The 18323-nt window shown below is 38.1% G+C and overlaps 1 protein-coding gene across 5 annotated transcripts in view; it reads left to right on the top strand.

Moving 5' to 3' along the window:
* Positions 1–13202, top strand: part of BICRAL (BICRA like chromatin remodeling complex associated protein) — a 45560-nt gene extending 32358 nt beyond the window's left edge. For all 5 annotated transcript variants that reach the window (XM_064709014.1, XM_064709015.1, XM_064709012.1 and 2 more), the window contains 8 exons: positions 103–1806; positions 3570–3669; positions 4865–4962; positions 6774–6835; positions 6945–7090; positions 7243–7337; positions 8532–8634; positions 9432–13202. In XM_064709014.1, coding sequence (XP_064565084.1) covers positions 103–1806; positions 3570–3669; positions 4865–4962; positions 6774–6835; positions 6945–7090; positions 7243–7337; positions 8532–8634; positions 9432–10234 — 3111 coding nt within the window. In that variant the 3' untranslated portion in view covers positions 10235–13202. The remainder of the gene's footprint in view (positions 1–102; positions 1807–3569; positions 3670–4864; positions 4963–6773; positions 6836–6944; positions 7091–7242; positions 7338–8531; positions 8635–9431) is intronic.
* The last annotated feature ends 5121 nt before the right edge of the window (positions 13203–18323 follow it).

The raw sequence follows: 18323 nt of genomic DNA, 5'->3' as shown, positions 1-18323 counted from the left end.
ATTCTGTGTAAAAAGTTTGCTTGCATGAAAAAATAACTAATGAGGAAACAAGGCAAATACTGGAGTTTCTGAAAGTGATTTACTTCTTGTTTTGCATTTCAGAACACTGATCCTAAGTCGTCTGTAAAAGGTGTAAGTGGTCAGCTTGGAGAGGGGCCTAGTGATGGACTGCAGCTGTCCAGTAGCCTTCAGTTTCTTGAAGATGAACTTGTGTCTTCTCCTTTACCTGATCTTACTGAGGATCAGCCATTTGATATTCTTCAGAAGTCCTTGCAGGAGGCCAATATTACTGAACAGACTTTGGCGGAAGAGGCATATTTGGATGCCAGTGTAGGTTCTAGCCAACAGTTTGCACAAGCTCAGCTTCATCCTTCTTCATCAGCATCCTTTACTCAGGCTTCTAATGTTTCTAATTACTCAGGTCAGACGTTGCAACCTATAGGAGTTACTCAAGTGGTACAGCAACCTGTTGGAGCATCTTTTGCAAGCAATACAGTTGGTGTGCAACATGGCTTTATGCAACACGTCGGAATTAGTGTTCCTGGCCAGCATTTGTCTAATAGCAGCCAGATTAGTGGTTCTGGGCAGATACAGCTGATTGGTTCATTTAGTAATCAACCTTCCATGATGACCATCAATAACCTCGATGGATCTCAGATAATACTGAAAGGCAATGGTCAGCAAACACCTGCGAACATGAGCAGTGGCCTCTTGGTCCATAGACAAACTCCAAATGGGAACTCGCTGTTCAGTAACTCAAATTCAAGTCCCGTAGCACAACCTGTAACTGTTCCATTTAACAGCACAAATTTTCAGACTTCATTGCCTGTCCATAATATCATCATTCAAAGGGGTTTGGCACCAAACTCTAACAAAGTTCCTATTAATATCCAACCAAAGCCTATTCAGATGGGTCAGCAGACTGCTTACAATGTGAATAACTTGGGAATACAGCAACATCATGTACAGCAAGGGATTCCATTTGCTTCTGCAAACTCACCTCAGAGTTCAGTAGTTGGTCCTCATATGTCTGTTAATATTGTTAATCAACAACAAAATACAAGAAAATCAGTTACACCTCAGACAGTTAGCAATGCTGGAGGTAGTATTGTTATCCATTCTCCTATGGGACAGCCTCACACACCTCAAAACCAGTTTCTCATACCTACAAGTTTGTCTGTTAATTCTAATTCAGTTCATCATGTCCAGGCCATAAATGGACAACTTCTTCAGACTCAGCCTTCCCAGCTGGTTCCCGGCCAAGTGTCTGCTGAGCACGTAATGCTCAACAGGAACTCTACAAACATGCTAAGAGCCAACCAGTCGTATTCAGGACAGATGCTGAATAATCAGAACACAGCTGTTCAGCTTGTTTCTGGCCAGACATTCACAGCTCCTGGAAACCAAGTTATAGTAAATCATGGAACTTCCCAAATTGTTGGTGGACAGGTGCCGCTGCAGCAGGCGTCGCCAACGGTGTTGCATTTGTCACCCAGCCAAGCGAACGTTTCCCAAGGCAGGTCCAGTTTCACCACCATGTCACCTGGCCAGTCCACAGCCTCAAGTATGCCAGCTTCTGGTCGATTTGCTGCTGCCAGTTCTTCTGGTTCCGTGCTCCCCAGCCTGGGAGCATCCGTTCAGTCTGTCGCCTCGGGAGGGAACTTCGCGGGGGATCAGCTGGGCCAGAGCAGAGCTCAGGTTGCCGTCAGCGCGTCGCATCGTCTTCCAGCATCCTCCTCCAAGTCTGTCAGCACCTTCAGTCACACCTCGGTGGGAGTAACACAGCAGCAGTTTGCCTTTGGTCAGGTAGGAAAGCTGCCTGACAATGTAGCCAAAGAAAGGCTTCTAAGCTGGGCTAAAATTGGCTAATACACAGAATGTTAATTTTGCTGGTTTGTATTGTTGCAAATACTGTGGAGCTGCTGCAAATTACTGTAACCCAGAGTTGTCTTTTCACATGGTATTTTATAAATCTGTCACTCAGTGAACATCTCTGCCACTTCGATTAATCCCAGAGATTTTGTTGGTGATTTATAGTATTAGCATTAATTTATGTCTGCTCCTGTTTAAAGGAGTGGGCATTGTAAGTTTATACAATTGCAAGCTCTCCTGTAAACCTTACCATAGGCTTGATGTAAAGGTTCAGGTTCATTCTTAGTACTTAAAAGTCTTTTGACCTCACTAAAACCTATGCATTTTCAAGGTCTGACTTAATGAAATTAGAGATGAAAAGGCTTCTTGGGCTTTCTTTTGTTATTTATCATATTGGTGCTTTTGTTATGTGTTTCTGCAGAAGTTAGAAGCTTTCAAATTGGATGCAAAGACAAGAAATGCTTCTTAGAATCCTTAAAAATAAATACCTTTTAAAGCAGTTTGTAAAAGCATAACATTAAAAATAATCCTCTAAGAAATCAAGCTAGTACTTAAAAAAAAATTTGGAATTCACTTTTAAGGTTTGATGTTGTTTATTTTGTCCAGTAGATACACTTGCAGTATATATTAAACTCAAATTTTTCTGTTTTCATAAGCAAACTTATAAGCAGTCAAAAGTTTAAAAGAAAAAAATTCATAAAGTTACAGAGTGAATTGCTAATTTTAACTCAGTGACTTTTCACACAATTAACAACAAACTATTCAATTTCTGTCACTTTTTAAACTTTTTTTTTATTGGTCATTTTGAAATACTGGTCAGTCTCTCAGAATGCATTTGCACTAATTAGATCTTTCTCTTTTCTCTTTTACTTCTTTCACTTAGATCTTTCTTTTTTCAAAGGCCTGATGGTTTTTTTTTTAATCAAACCCAAAATCTGCAGTGAAACAATGTCTTAGAAAATAATGTGCTTTTAAAAAATCAGTATGAACATGTTGTAGAAACACATTTGTAATCTTTGCCAAGATTCTGGTTCAGGTTGTAACATTTTGTTTGCAGATGAGTGACTTGAGGCCTGTCTGATTTCTCTTCATGTGTCTACATCTTCCTATTTGCAGGTCATGTGCAGGGTCAGTGAGTTTCAGTGGATATAAAAGCAGATTATTTTGTATTGCTGTAAAAGATCATTTTGTTCTTGTGCTGGAATTCAGGGCTGTAATTGGGAACTTGGAGAGAACAAATGCCACTATTTGCCAGAATCTTTTTAGTTTGTTTGTACTTTTAAACATTGTACTTTGTATACTAAACCATGTATCATTCACTTGCTAAGCAGTGGAGGGTTTGTTCCACTGTGAGTTTTTTTTTGGTTGGGGAAGCAACTTCATCATCTTGCAGTTTTGGAACTGTGAGAAGCTGTGTTTTCTGAGGGCCACTTGTAGTGGCAAATGAGTGGTCTTGTAGAATGCAACTGGTATGTATTTGTGCTGTTAGTGTAATTTCTGTTCCCCTCTGATTTACTTTATAAAGTTCTTGAACTTGGAGGGATGTGTGAAATTTCACCACTGATGAGTTTGAAGTTAAAAAAGTATACATGGAGATGAAATGTAGGTGCCTTTTCCTTGTTGATCTTAAAGCTTTCAGTAAATACTTCACTGTGATTTTTAAAAACATTGTTCTTTATTTTATGTATGTGCCACAGAAAAAGGCTGTGAACCAGACATCACCAGTTTCTGCATCGAAGACACAGGACAATTTGAGGCAGCCTCAGCTAACAAATCTTCTGAGCAACACACTATCAGGTCAACTCAGGTCTTTTTAACATAATTTTCTTAATTTTCTGCAGCAACAGAGATTCGTTCTACTTCAGTGTGTCAGACTTACGTAGATGCCTCATGCTCATAGAGTTCTAAAGGTTGTTGGAATTTTATTTTTAGAAGAATTGAAGCTATATTTTTTCAGTATTGAATGTGTGCTTTAATTTTTCTCAACCATGGCACTTCATTTTCTAGAGAGAAAAGTTGAATCTTCGCAATTAGCAATTATTTCTCTCCTCTATAAAATCCAAAATTATACCTTTTTTCATTTTTCTTTTTTTTTCAGCTTAGGAAAATAGAAATACTTAATTTTCAAAATAAACATCTGCTAAAATTCCATGAAAGTTCTAGAATGTTGAATGTGGTGGCTGCTTCAGTTACAGAGATAGGTATTACAAGGTTATGTGCAGGCTGCCATCACTCACTTTATTCTTGAGTGGGTCCCTTTCAGTTAGAATAGTTCATGCATTGTTCATGGCAGAACAGCAGCTTTTCAAGCAGCACCATGCTACTGAAAGAACAAAACCAGCACGTTCAAGGCAAGCAGAAAAATGCAGTAACCTTCCTGTTCTCTGTGTGCATAAGTAACCTTTTGGATAAGGTCCCATACTCTGCCTTGCTTTTTTTCCCCCCTTTGTACTGTTATGTATAAGCTGTCCAGGCAGTTCTGTACCATCTGCACAGTATGCTGGGTGTCTTTGGGGAAATAAAACCCAATAAATTCTTACTTGTTTTGGTTGTAAGGTAGCATGACTGATAAGATGCTGTTTGGATTATGAAGCAAGGCAATTGGAGGAAGTCTGCCTATTGCTGTCCTGGAAGAGTACTTCCAGGAGCTCTAGAAAAATTTGGGTAATCACTTGAGGGAGGATTGGTATTGAAAAGTGTGATAAAATTTACTGTATGATTTTAGGCAAATTGTTGGGACACTAAACTTACAGCACTTGAATTTCTTCTTATGTTGCAGTACCATGGTGTGATTTATATCTGAGGATTTTTATTGTTTTCAGGCAAAATATTAATTTTTATGAGCTGGTTTCTCCACAGGACAGTTATACTAATGCTTTTAAGCATAAGATATAGCTTTCTTAGAAACTCAGGTGAAATTATCAGGATAGGGATACAAAATTATTCCCCTCTTGTTTAGGATGACAAGAATCTTTTAAACTTTTTTTTATAGGACAGGACTCTGGAGGAAAAATCATACAACAATCTCTAGGAACAGCACAGCCACAAGAAAAAGTGATAGGATCATCATCAGTTCAGCAGAGTATACAGGTAAGAACACCTCTATTTCTATGTTTCCCTGTCTATCCTGGTTTTTTTCTGGGATAGAGCTAATTTTCATCTTAGTAGGTGGTACAGTGCTGAGGTTTGGATTTGGGCTGTGGATAACGTTGGTAACACAGCAGTGTTTTAGTTATTGGGCAGTGCTTACTCTGCAAGTGCCAACCTTTCCAGTGCCCCATGCTGTGCCAGGGCACACAGGACTGCTGGCCCAAACTGCCAGAGGAGTGTCCCATTCTGTGGAACCATCCCATGGTGTTCTGGGTGGAAATGTAGGAATTAATTGCCTGTGAGCCACTGATTGCTGCTCAGGAATGGGGTGGGTATTGTTCAGAGGGTGCTGAGCAATTGCTTTGGGCATCCCTTGTTTCTCCTGGGTTTAATTCCCCCTTTTGTTCTTTTTCATTACAACTTTATAATAACTATCATTATTATATTGATTTATTTTGTTTCTGTTTCTTTTCAAACCATGAAGTTTACTTTTTCCTAATTCTCTTCTCCACTGGGGTGAGGGGAGGTAATGAGTAAACAAATAAGAATCATTGTAGGTTTATTTGTAGAGTATATGAACTCCCTCAAACTTGACAAATTCTACCTTGGCATAGTAAATGTTGATTATTTTGCAAATTGACACACTGAATGCTGCTTTGAGATTCAGTTCATTAAGTGGAGTCTGACTGTACTGTTCCCTGAAGATAATTTTGTATGACAGCAATTCTTCATTGAGTTGGCCAGTAGTTCGACCTGCTCTTCTCATTATTTCTTACAAACTCAGCTGTTCTCTGGCTGATTGGGAGACAGTGGTTTGTGAGAAGCAGCAGAACAGTTCCACCTGGTCTTTGTCTGTTTTATTCCTTACTGCAGTCTTCTTCTTTACCATCAAAAGTTCTCCCACATAATGCAAGTATGTACAAAAACACTGTCCAGGATGAGTTTTTTTTGGAGAGGATCTGACTTAAATTTTTTGTTAGTAAATGTATTTGTCAATGCAGTAGGACAGGAATGTTTTTCTATGTCTTATTGATGTACAGCTAGAACAGAAGGTACAATAGTGCTCAGTTAGGAGGTCAGCCTGGTTGTGTAATAGTTGGTCAGATGTTCATTCTGCTTGGTGGTGACTACTTTTTGTGATCTGAAATTGGAGGCTTTTTGAGGCAAATACTCTTCCAATGTGTCTGCCATGAATCTTTACCCCCTCAGAGAGCCTCTGGTCTTAGGAGGGTGTTCCCAGGAAAATCTTGATTTCATTAAATGTCTAAGCAAAGGAAAAAATGACTTGGATTGCTACCTGATGGGCATATCTGTATCATTGACACTGAAATAGAATTCCTAGAATGACTTTTACAATCCCCCCCATCCACTGTGGCTTTTGAGAATTTAAGTGCACAACCTTAGCCTGCTTTCCTCATAGATACTCTAATCCATCAACGTCAGGCAAGATGACATCTTCTGAGAAATGCAGAGTGGGTTTGTATGAGCAGACTTATTTGTAAAAGTTTTTAGTTGTATTTTTCCTTCTTTGCACCTGCCAACTTTGATCTTCTCTTTCTTAGTGAAGTATGTATAATGCAAAACAGTGCAATTTCTCTACAAACAGCATTTTGGACCTTTGGTTTATGTCACTTCCCTATTTTGTGGGTACACAGTGCCCTGTGAAAATAGGAGATAGTTGAAAGTGTTTATACTTATGTGGTGGTTACAGTTAGTGTTGGTGATGTACCTAATTGACAGAAACAACTCCTGAAACTTAGGCTTTGCAAATGAGGGGCTGTATTGTAATTTGTCTTTTATTTTGAACTTAGGTCGATGGTCATTTAGTTGGACAGAAAAGGCCTGCTGCTAAACAGTTAACTAAAGGAGCTTTGTAAGTCACTATTTCATTTTAATTTTGTTGCAGAAACCTTAATTTTTACTTTTGTCAGCGTAAAAACTCTGTACAGTACTTTAAGTATATGCCATTAATTTTTTTGTAGTATTCTGCAGCAATTACAGAAGGATCAGGTACATGCTGTGACACCAGATAAAAGTCGGTTCAGATCATTAAATGATGCAGTTCAGAGACTCCTTTCTTACCATGTGTGCCAGGGATCACTGCCAACAGAAGAAGATTTAAGAAAAGGTAATTTTCTTTTTCAAATTTGGCAGTAAGTTTGTAATCAGTTTGTATCGAGAGAATTCTTAATGTAAATTCGAGCAATAAGAAAAGGATCATTTTAAAATTTGTACAGGTTATTGAAGAACAGTGTTTGAAAGTGTACTTTGTCTTTCTAGTGGACAGTGAATTTGAATCTGTTGCTACACAACTTCTGAAGAGGACACAGGCTATGCTGAACAAATACAGATGTTTGCTTATAGAAGATGCAATGGTAAGGTGTAGAACCCAGGTACCCTTTGTTTAAGGGATGGGATTAAATTTGTTGAAGCAAAATCTACAGAACAGGTGCATGAACTTCTGTTCTCTGGTTCTGCTTTGCTCGTACACTGAACAGGCTGTGATAGTCAGGAGGGTGATTTCTGTCTGTTTCTGTGGATGATGGAACCTGAAGTAGTGTTGATGTTGTCCGTTCAGAGGCCTCCAGCCATATAATAATTAGAGCCAAATCATATTACAGTTTAGGAAATCATTGTCCTTAAAAGCTAGGTGGAACTTCATCAGAAGTGCTTCTGATTAAAGTCTGATTGCTTTCACAATCCCAGGTATGAGGCAAAATAAAACAGACAAAGTTAAAGAATATGTTTTACAAGGATCAGGAAATGCCATTGTGACCTCAGATATGCTGGTTTTCATACCTGGAAACGTTTTGAATTTGAGTGTAATAGACATTTAGATATTTAGAGACAGGGATACGTAATACAACTGTTAGAATTAATATGATTCTACAGCTAGCAGTTGCATTGTAGTAGATCCTAGCCATTAAATATTTGCAAGTATTTGCAGATGCAAAGAGGATGGAGGTTGAGATTTGTTCTTTTAACATCTGGTATGTTGTATGGCAAATCCCATTTAGTAGTTTTGAAAGGTTTGTTTCACATAGCATTCAGGTTTGAAACTAGTTGTCTGTGTTATGACCTAGTGCAGTGACCATTTTCTGTGATGGATGAATCAAAGTGGCTTGAAGGCATTGTCAGCAAAATGCAGCTCTGACCAGCTAGTTACAAGGATAGGAGAGAAGTGCAGGGAAGATGATAGGATGGTCCCAGTTCAAGATTTTTGCTGGTTGATCCCCTAAAAGAGAAGGATACTGTATGAATTTAAAAAATTGTGGTGTACAATAGTAAGCATACTCAGTCCTTAAAAAGTACAACTCATCCAACTGGAATAGCAATTCTCTTTTTTAAAGTCTTTCCCAAATAAAATTTGCAGTACAATGTGAGTAATATTTCGTTACTGAGTTTCAGTAGTGGTTGGGTCAGAGACAGGATTGTTGAATTGTGAATGTTCTTTGCAAATAAGTAGTAAAGGAAGTTTCTTTTCTCTGAAATTTAACTAAGCTGTCAATGTTTTGATTTGATACCAACATATGAGTCAGTGATGGGTTGTGTTTTCCCTTTTCCTCCAGCGGATAAATCCCTCTGCAGAAATGGTTATGATAGATAGGATGTTTAACCAGGAGGAAAGAGCATCTCTGACCCGGGAAAAGCGTCTTGCACTTGTGGATCCTGGTAAGTAATGCTTAACTCTGAAATAAAGTGTGGAGTGTTTAAAAATAGTTGTGGCCACAGTGAGGCACTGATTGCTGTGGAGTCCAGTTAGTGAAATACTGAATTAGCATTTGCAAGATAAGCTTTTATAACTCCAGAATTCAACAATCCAGAGACACTGTAGGGTTGAAGCAGTTATTTGTGGGGGATAAAAAGAGTTATCTGTTTGGCAGAGAAGTGTTCAAGTTTCTTTTGACAACAGTTATGACTTCTGTAGTGCCTCCATCCTAGCAGGGAAGAATCTCTGAGTTTACTTGCAGCCAGAAAGACCAGCACTGTTTGAAGCATGAATACTCTTGTTCATCTTAATGAAGTGTTGCTCTTGGAGTGCCATGGCCATTTAAATGGCACTGTTTTTAACTGGGATGTTGTTAATCGTAGCACCTGGAAGCACGTTAATTGTGTATGATTACAGCTGTGATTTGTTTAAAGGTTCTGCATGATCTGCATATTTTAAAAGATATTCACAGGTTGTGTTGTAGAAAGTATTAATCTTCAGAGACCATATTTGCATATTTAGAATGCTGGGAAGTGCCCTTAATCTGGTTTTACAGTGCACATGCGTGAGCAGTGTGCTGATTAATTTAGTGCTAATCTCCTGCACTGTATGCAGCAGAACACTTAAGCATATGAACATCTCTTAAAGACCCAGATCTGTAAGCTGTGGATGTTATTTGAATTTCAGTACACAGAAACTGTGTTGTCAGTTATTTGGATGTGTAGGTGATTTTAGTAAAATGTTGCTACTTAATTTTCAGATGGTTATCAGGCCGATTTTTGTTGTTCTGCCAAACAATTTGAGAAAGCAGCTGAAGAAGCACAGTCCAGCAAAAGTGACCATCAGTCTAGCAAAACATTACCTTCTCGAAGTCAGACTACCAAAACCCAAGCCAGAGACCGACCAAAATCCAGCTCAGCAGAGTCCACAAATCACAGTAAACTTCCTATAGTGCCTAACAACATTCTGACACCACAAGAAGGAAAAGCTTCTGCTAAAAAATCTGAGAGCCTCACTAAAGCTTTAAAGTTTGAAAAAGCTAATTGTTCTTCTGAGAGCCAATATGTGGCCCTTTCTGAAGAAAGGATGAGTGGGAAAGATCTTGCCAAGTCCACCGAGAATTCTTCGAGTTCTGAAGACTTGTCAAAAATAGTGTCAAGAGGCAGTCACGGAACACACAATAAAATATCAAGGAATGCAGTTCAGCCTTTCTCAAAGGTAACGTGTAATAATTCACTTCAAGACAAAACTCTGAGGAGCTCTCCAAAGAATGAGGTTTTGCATCCTGATAACAGGAAAAGCTCTGGTGAACCCCAGGAAGACTTACTGCTCAGTAAGAGTTTAGAAACTACATTTAAAAACATCTTGGAACTTAAAAAAGCTGGGAGGCAGCCACAAAATGAGGCAGCAAGTAGTGGCTCCGTTGAATTAGAGTTCCCTAATTTTTCACCTATCGCTTCACAAGAGAACTGCCTGGAAAAATTTATTCCAGACCACAGTGAAAGTGTTGTAGAAACTGACTCTATTTTAGAAGCAGCTGTAAATAGTATCTTAGAGTGTTAATAGTTACAGTACCATGGACAAGTTCTGTTTCTCTTAGCAGAAGCAAATGTGAATGACACCACAAGTACAGCCTGACATGCATTTAAGGTTAACCTTTCTAAACTAGATTCTGTTCTGTGTTTGAGAGCAATACTCATTGTGGTTACAGTGAGATATCCAAGTAAAGTTAATCCTTGTTAGAATGCAGTCTGTTAGGGCCTTACTGTTTCAAGTATTATTATGATAGTGCTTTTGATTACTGCAGCGTAACAGGGTTGCAGGTTGTTAGGCCCTACATAATACGGTAATATACTGACAATCACAGTCATTTGAAAGGATATATTTATTAAGAAAATGTTTTTAAAGAGTGATGGAAGCAACAATTCTCCCCTACCCTTCTCTTCACAAATCATCAAAATTTTAGTTTTTCTGGAAAACCCACTGTACCTCTATTCAGAAGTGATTATTTGCTTTGTTAATGAATCTGTATTCTAGGATTCTTAAGTTGGAAGGAAATCATCAGTGTGTTTACAAGGCTTCATAATTTAAACTTTAAGTGCTTTTCTATTGCTTTCTGAGCAGAAACTAGTACTTGATATATTTGTAGTGGGTAACTTTAGTCTGTGGGATGATATTATATGATCTTAGTCACAGTGGCATGATATGAAGTAATAAATGCTTGACTAAGGAAGGTAGAACGGAAGCCAGTAAATAGCAAAGTGTACAGGATGAGGCCATGATAGAGCCATGAATTTATATATATAATACATATATATGTTATCTCTTGAGGAAAAGATTTTGCATTTTATAATTGGATGTAGTCAGCCTTGAGTCTTTCTGAAGTGGTATAAATGTTTTTTTTTATTTGTTGGTTTTTTTTTTTAGACCAAGTGTCAAAAGCACTTTGATTTGAAAACTGTATTTGTAGCTTATATTTTAAGAGGATGTTAGCCTTACTCTGAGTAAATTTAAAGGCCAGTGTTTATTTTTGATTTTTTTTGCTTTTTGCTGTCAGAGAATGTTAAATCATCCACCGTAGCAGTCATTATTATCAAGATATGTACAGACCAAAGTTGATCAGCAATCCCATTGTTTAAACATATCAAAAAAATGTGTAATTATTAATTCATATTGTAAAGCCAAGTGAAGCCATTGCATGGTTTGCATTTGGCTTGCTGTCATGTTGTTAAGATAGAATCTTATTATTTTATTTATTTATTTTAATCTATGACTTTTTTGCTGCCCATGCTGCTTTGTTCTAGTTTACTTTGGTCATGAGTGCTTTTGTGCACATAAGCGCGCTGACGTTGGTCACGTGTGTGTAGTACATATGTCTGCTCAGGAGGATACAGCTTTTGTGGTTTCTAAGGTATGCTCATGTGCTCCCCCACAACTTCTCCACCATTTCTCAGAAACATTACCAGCCCTTTTCCACACTTGCTGATTTTGATTTTCACGGTGTAAGAGGCTCATTGTGACAAGCTGTGGTTGTCTGTCAGATTGCCAGGAGAGAAACCAGAAGGTTTTGCTGGTGTGTAACTCAGTCCATCTGAACGGCACGGAAGGAAGCAGAACTAGATCCTTGGGATAGTAGAACATTACAGTGCAGCTCAGTACTGAGCTGCAGTCCACTGTCTGACCACTAAAGGAAACCAAATCTAGAAAGCAATGAGAGAGAGATGAACTTCCTTAAAATTCATTTCCCCTTCAACACGAATGGAAGTACTGGTTTTATATGTTACTAATTGCCATTTTAAAAAAATGTGCCAATTTTAAAGTACATGTTTGTAAAATCCCAACATTCCCAAGTGTTGTATGTAATATTAATAAGTATTGCCAGTTTTAAATTTTTGGTTGGGTGTCCACAGAGTAGACTCTCAGGCAGTTAGTTGTTTTCTTATTGGCAAAACTGACAAGATAGTCTTCACCTATTGCCTTTTTAGATTTAATAATATTCTCATGGCTGTGTATTCTGATGCATATTTTATCATTTTGGAAATTTTATTAATTTATCATTCTGAACTATTTAGGAAGGAGAGCAGTAAGTTACACAGCTGTATGCTAACTAGTTAAATTTTTCTTTTGAGGAAAAAAAAAAAGTGAAGTTGCACATTCATCAGTCCCCTTGCTTGTTGTGCCACCTCGAAATGGCTATGGGGTTTCCAGCCTCTCTACAGCAAATACATAACTGAAGCATCAGGTTGTGTGTCTTTTATTGGGTCTCATTGGGAAGGGGGGACAATGGCATATAAAAAAGGACAAATTGCAAAAAGTAATCGTGATTGATTTGGTCAGACACATTTCTCTGAACTGCTGATGAGAGGAACCCCTTGAACAATCCTAGTAAGATTGATCTTAGATTGTTAATGTTCTGTTGTTAACTCCTTTGAATTCAATTCTAAAGGAATTCTGGTACGTGGTGAAGCAGTAAATGAAATAATTGTATTTTTGTGGTGCTTAAAAAAAGTTTATTAATCATATGGGCTCAAGTCCAGCAAAGTATTGTGAATATGCATGACTTTAAACATGTTTTCATTATTTTGCTGGATCAGCATTGTGATTTCAATGTTATTTAATACTGCCTAATATTAAAACAAATTTTAAACTGGCAATTAAGAAAACTATGTTCATTTTGAAGATTTTGGTATAATTTATCTGTTAGAGTAGGGAGGCCTTACAGACTGACTTCACTTAAAGAGGATGTGTCACTTATTGTCAGCGTGGTATGGACTTTATTTGCTTAAATACCTTCATTTGTAAAGTATGTCTCACTTGAAATTGCTTTGTATACATTTTGTAAAAATATTTATAAAATGTTTTGTAAAAAAAAGTATAACAAATTGCAGTTTATTTTGTTATGTTGGATAAATACTGTTAAAAGACACAAGTCAGTAAATATATTGTTAATCCATGGATAGGAAATGTTTAGTTGGAGGTTACAAATTGAAACAACCATTGCAATACAGCCAAAGATTTGGGAAAAAATGTCTATCTGTGATTGTCTTGATTTAACCAAGTTGAATATTCACATTTCCAAAAGATGATTGGTATCAGTTTTAAGTCTTACTCCTCTTCTTTTCATGATGCAGCTCTGTTGTAATATACTTAGTAGGCCAACTTTCCATGCTCCTTATGCATCTTTCTGAACATACACACTATTAGGATTTATAATATTTTTATACTGGGGCTTATGTTTATTCCAACTTATGGGGCAGAATTTCTGAAAATTTTTGTGTGTGTGTTAATGCATAGCTGATTTAAGAAAGTCAAAACACCGTTCATTTTGAGGATCTGAATGAAGAAAAAAAAAAGCCAGGATCAGATTGGCACAAGGAAAGGTAAGTGTAAACACTTATAAAACTTAGAGGAATTCCTCCCTTCTTTTTTTAATAAGCCTTTGAATTTTTCCTTTCAAATCATACACGTTTCCTTGGAGTTTTCACAACAATGCATTTGTCAGACAGCTTAAAGAAATGGGAGAAATTGTCTTTGTGACCAGAGGTGAGCTCTCTTTTGGCTGAAGAAAATCACTGGAGAAAAGAAGGTCTGGTGAAGATCTGCTCATGGCAGCTCTGGTGCACAGATGCAATGCATGCACATATTCCATATGAGTAGTGGTGGGTGTACTGAGTTACTTGTGATTTATGGGGTGGCATTTGTGGGTGCAGCTGGTCATCGTATTGGACATGGAAAAAAGTGTGCAGAATAATGAGTTACAATGGTAAACAACAAGTAAGCTTGAGGGAGCCTCCTGTGCTAGGGGAGAAAACCTGCAAAGGACACAGAGTGTCCAGCTGAACCAATGTTTTTGGTGTAAAGAAAAAAACCTTTAAAGTTGCCCTGCTGTGTGCTGAGGATAAACCCCATTTTATTTTTTTATACAGTTATATCTTACCTTGTGGGGAAAAAGTGCTCTATAAATGGAGGAGCTAGCTGCATCAGAATTTTAAGGCTCTTGGTGTTTTTTTCACACACACGTATATATACACACACATACATGTATATATATATATGTATATATATATATGTGTATATATATATATATATATATATATATATATATATATATATATATATATATATATGGAGGGTGGAGATTGACCTCTTCTCCCAGGCAGCTAGTGACAGAACAAAGACTCAAATCTCTGCCAGGCTGGATATAACAGGAATTTCTTCACTGAAAGGGTTGTCCATCACTGGAATGGCCTGCCCAGGGAGTGGAGTAAGCATCATTGGAAACCTGCTATAGCTCATGTCACAGCGAGGCATTGCTGGGTGTATCTGGGGCTGACAAATGGCCAACAGCATAAAAATGCATGGATTTAATGTTATTGAGGTTGAACAATTCCATGTTGCTTTCATGGCAAAATGAATCAGGGATTTTGGAAGCCTCTGTTAGCAGGGGCAAATAGAGTGTCTGCTGTGCCTGAGGAAGGTGCTCTACTGAGTGCTCAGGAACAGGGACTTGGAAACCTTTGTGTCCCCAGAAGGAAATTCACATGAGGCTGGAGGAGATGAGGCTCCAGAGTTTGGAAGAGATGAGCAGGAAGGTGAGTAGGTGTGTACAGGATGGATTTTTTGGGGATCTGAGATTTAAATTACTTAAACTTGATTTTAGTAACACAGGATGTATTGTAGATACAGGAAATTTTACAGTACTGTATCTCTTTATGTATTAGATAACATAATAATAGTAAACACACTGTTCTCTTTGCACCTGGGTGAAGAATGGATTTAGTGAATATTTTACTCAGATGAGGATTTGTGTGTCTTAACAGTTGCGAGGATTGGCTCAAACACAGTTTGGAAGCCATTTGTGAAAGAGCATATCTAATATGCAAGATTTTATGTTAATTTGGGCAAGAACATTGCTAAAAACTAAGAGTCAGTTCCCAAATTATTGTGGAATGGGGGAGGTATTTTCATGCTACTGAATGAGTGTCATTGACAATGTAAGTCTTTATTAAAGAGGTGAGGAAGGTACGGAATCCATTTGCTACTATACTGTGTTTTTTCTGAGGTTAAATTTGATTAATTTTGAGTTTTTAGTAAAAACAAACCTTAAGATATCTGTAGTAATTAGAATTCCCTTTATGACAATGCATTATGTTACTCTCTATTGAGAAGGGCAGTTTTAGTCCTGTGACAACTAGTCTGAGAGTCAAGTCTCACTTCCCAGGAAGTTGAGGACTGCTTTTTTTAAAGTGAAATATTAACACATATGATTTTGTTAAAGCTTAAAGGGAGATACCACCCCACTCTGAATTTGGTTTTTTTATCCTTTGGCAATCAAATTTTAATCTCCCAAGTAATAAAGCATTCTTGGATACTTCTAGTTTAAAGTCACTTTGACCTGTTTCTTCAGCAGTGTTCTGTCAGAGGCTGCATGGTTTGTTTCAGAGGAATTTTGATAAAGCAGGATCCTACAAAAAAGTGTCATCTTTTACATGCTCTCCCATTTTCCATAAATTTTCTGTAACTTTTGGAAATTACTGTTTATGTGTTCAATTTGTAAACTCTCTAGCTAAGAGACCCCCTCTGCTATTTGCATGCAGATGTGTTTAGCATTTACCCCAGTCAGAGTGAAGGTATTTTCTTCCTTACCTGGCTGGGTGGTAGAAATAAATTCCAGGGCAAGATTATTGAAGGCAGGGAAAATTGCATTTATTTAATTTATTATTTTTTTTTTATTTGCCATGCTTTTTCAGACTTGAAGGTGTTAGTAGTTTTATGGCTCTGAATTCATTGAAAGAATTTGAGACTGAAGACTGGATTAAACCATGCCACAAGTGGTGTGACCAGGAGCCTTAGAACCTTATACTCAAATACAGAGCTGCTTGTTTGTACTGCAATCCAAAAACAAGATTTACCTTGAAATCCAGTGGTGGTGTGTGTATGGAGAGGAAGAGGGAAGGAGCAGATGTAAATTGTTACAGGTGTGTTGATTTTTAGAACAGAAAAAAGAATATTTTCACTTGCTTCCTTTGTCCCCTCAGTTACTTAAGAAGATTGCAGGAGCTTTGACATGGGTGAGTTGGCAATGTTTTGTAAGAGGTTTAAAAATGAGAAGCAGGGTGGAAAGCAGAATATGCAGCTCTATTTGTCCATTCCAGAGGTAGCTCAGTAACATCAGGTTCTGTGCAAATAAACAGTAGGTTTCAATTATCTGTTGCTAATTATCACCCAAATTTGATTTGCACTCTCTTCAAAGGGACTCATATCTTTCCATTTAGTTATTTGTTTCAGTGCAATGAGTGAGTTTAATTCAAACCAAACGTGGGTCAATTTCCTACTGAAAAAAAAAAATGGCAAGGAATGTATTTATCCACAGTCATATCAGTTTAATTTTAGTTTAATGTATGTGGTGATTTACAGCCTCAGTGGGGAGGTGAATTTGTGTCAATCTGTGAATTGTGTTTGCTTGCTTGGCAAGTTTGTAAAGGACTTGGTCAGCTGTAGAAGGTCTTCAATAATTGTGCCAAATGGGGTGGTTCTGGTGGGCTCTGAGTAATGAGAGGAAGTTTTAACGTTACACAGATGTAACCAAGACTCATTGTGAAGACTTTTCCCCCCAGATATTATTTCTCTTACACAACATCAAGCCAGTTGGTCTTTCACACAGAATTTTTTTTGTGCTGCAGTAATTATCCTTTTAATCTTTGTAGACAGACTGTATTTATTCCTCTGTCTGTAGTGGTGCAGCCAACAATCTCTGAGGGCATTGAAACAATCCTCCTCCCTTCACCAAAAGCACCTTCTGAAAACTATAAGCCTAGGGAAGAAATGAGGCAATTTAAGTCATGTCTGATGGAGCGATTGACTAAGGAGATCAAGCAGTGCTGTGGAAATCCTGCAGTACTGTCGTGTGGACACTGTGCTGGGAAACATGCTCCAGGTGACCCTGCATGAGCAGAAGCCTTAGACAAGGTGACCTCCAGTCATCCTATGCATTCTTAACAACTCTATGCTAATAATACTCAGTTAACATTGCAGAGAAAGGTTATTTAAAGTACTGGCTGCAGTTTTCAGTTGAACTTTATGGGATCACACAAGTGATGGTACTTGAAATCCAATCTTGTATGTATGGAGAGGAAGAGGAGACGGAGCAGATGTAAATTGTTAAAGGTCTATTGATTTTAAGAACAGAAAAAATAGTATTTTCACTTGCTTCCTTTGTCCCCTCATTTACTTAACAAGATTGCAGGAGCTTTGACAATGTTCTATAAGAGGTTTAAAAATGAGAAGCAGGGTGGAAAGCAGAATATGCAGCTCTATTTGTCCGTTCCAGAGGTAGCTCAGTAACTTCTGGTTCTGTGCAAATAAACAAATGATGGTATGTATTGAAAAATGCATTAATTTTTGCTCTTTATGACTTAGAAAGAGAATTTACTGTGAGAAAGATGTTCAAAGATTGTTACCAGTCAAATGGTTAGTATTTTACAGAAAATAACAACTGTCAGAAAAGTAGGCATCATCTTCAGCAGAGCTGTCTTGTGACTGAACATTCACCAAACACCAGCAGCTACTGATGCTCTGCTGGGGAGTCTCCTACACGCTGTAGCTCTAACTCCAGGCAGTCATTCATTAAATGTTCACTGTGAGTGCCCTTCATTTTAACATGTTTTGTGTCTTTTCACCGTTAAAAATATTCTATGTCCATCCTCATCCACAATCTCTTTTGCCTGGTCTGTTACCCCACTGCTGCAGTAGCTGCCAGCTCCCCCCTCCTGTCTCAATCTCTCCCTTCAGCTCATGGTGAGAGCAGAGCTGGCAGCTGCTCTCTGAGCACAGATGGCAAACTTAGCCAGTCCTTGTGCAGACACTTGAGCCTCTGCTGCTTCTGTCCTTTGGAATCTGTCCCTTGTGATAAAAACATGATTGCTTATTTAGTGCCTTTGTGGTGTGGTGGATGCAGCCAGGGGGCAGTGTGCCATGCAGCTGGCCAGGCAGGGAGCAGCCGCAGCAGGGAAAAGGGTAAATCCAGCTGGGAGCTGCTGCGTGGAAAGATGACAGTGAAAGTGTTGCTGGCCCTGGTAATTGCTAACAGCCATTTACAGGGGCAGAGGCTTTGGGTACATGTACTTGCTAAAATTTGTATTTGGGATTGTGC

This window comes from Zonotrichia leucophrys, chromosome 3, assembly GCF_028769735.1.
Source record: "Zonotrichia leucophrys gambelii isolate GWCS_2022_RI chromosome 3, RI_Zleu_2.0, whole genome shotgun sequence".
NCBI lineage: Eukaryota > Metazoa > Chordata > Aves > Passeriformes > Passerellidae > Zonotrichia > Zonotrichia leucophrys.
This window is presented reverse-complemented; position numbering and strand designations above follow the sequence as displayed.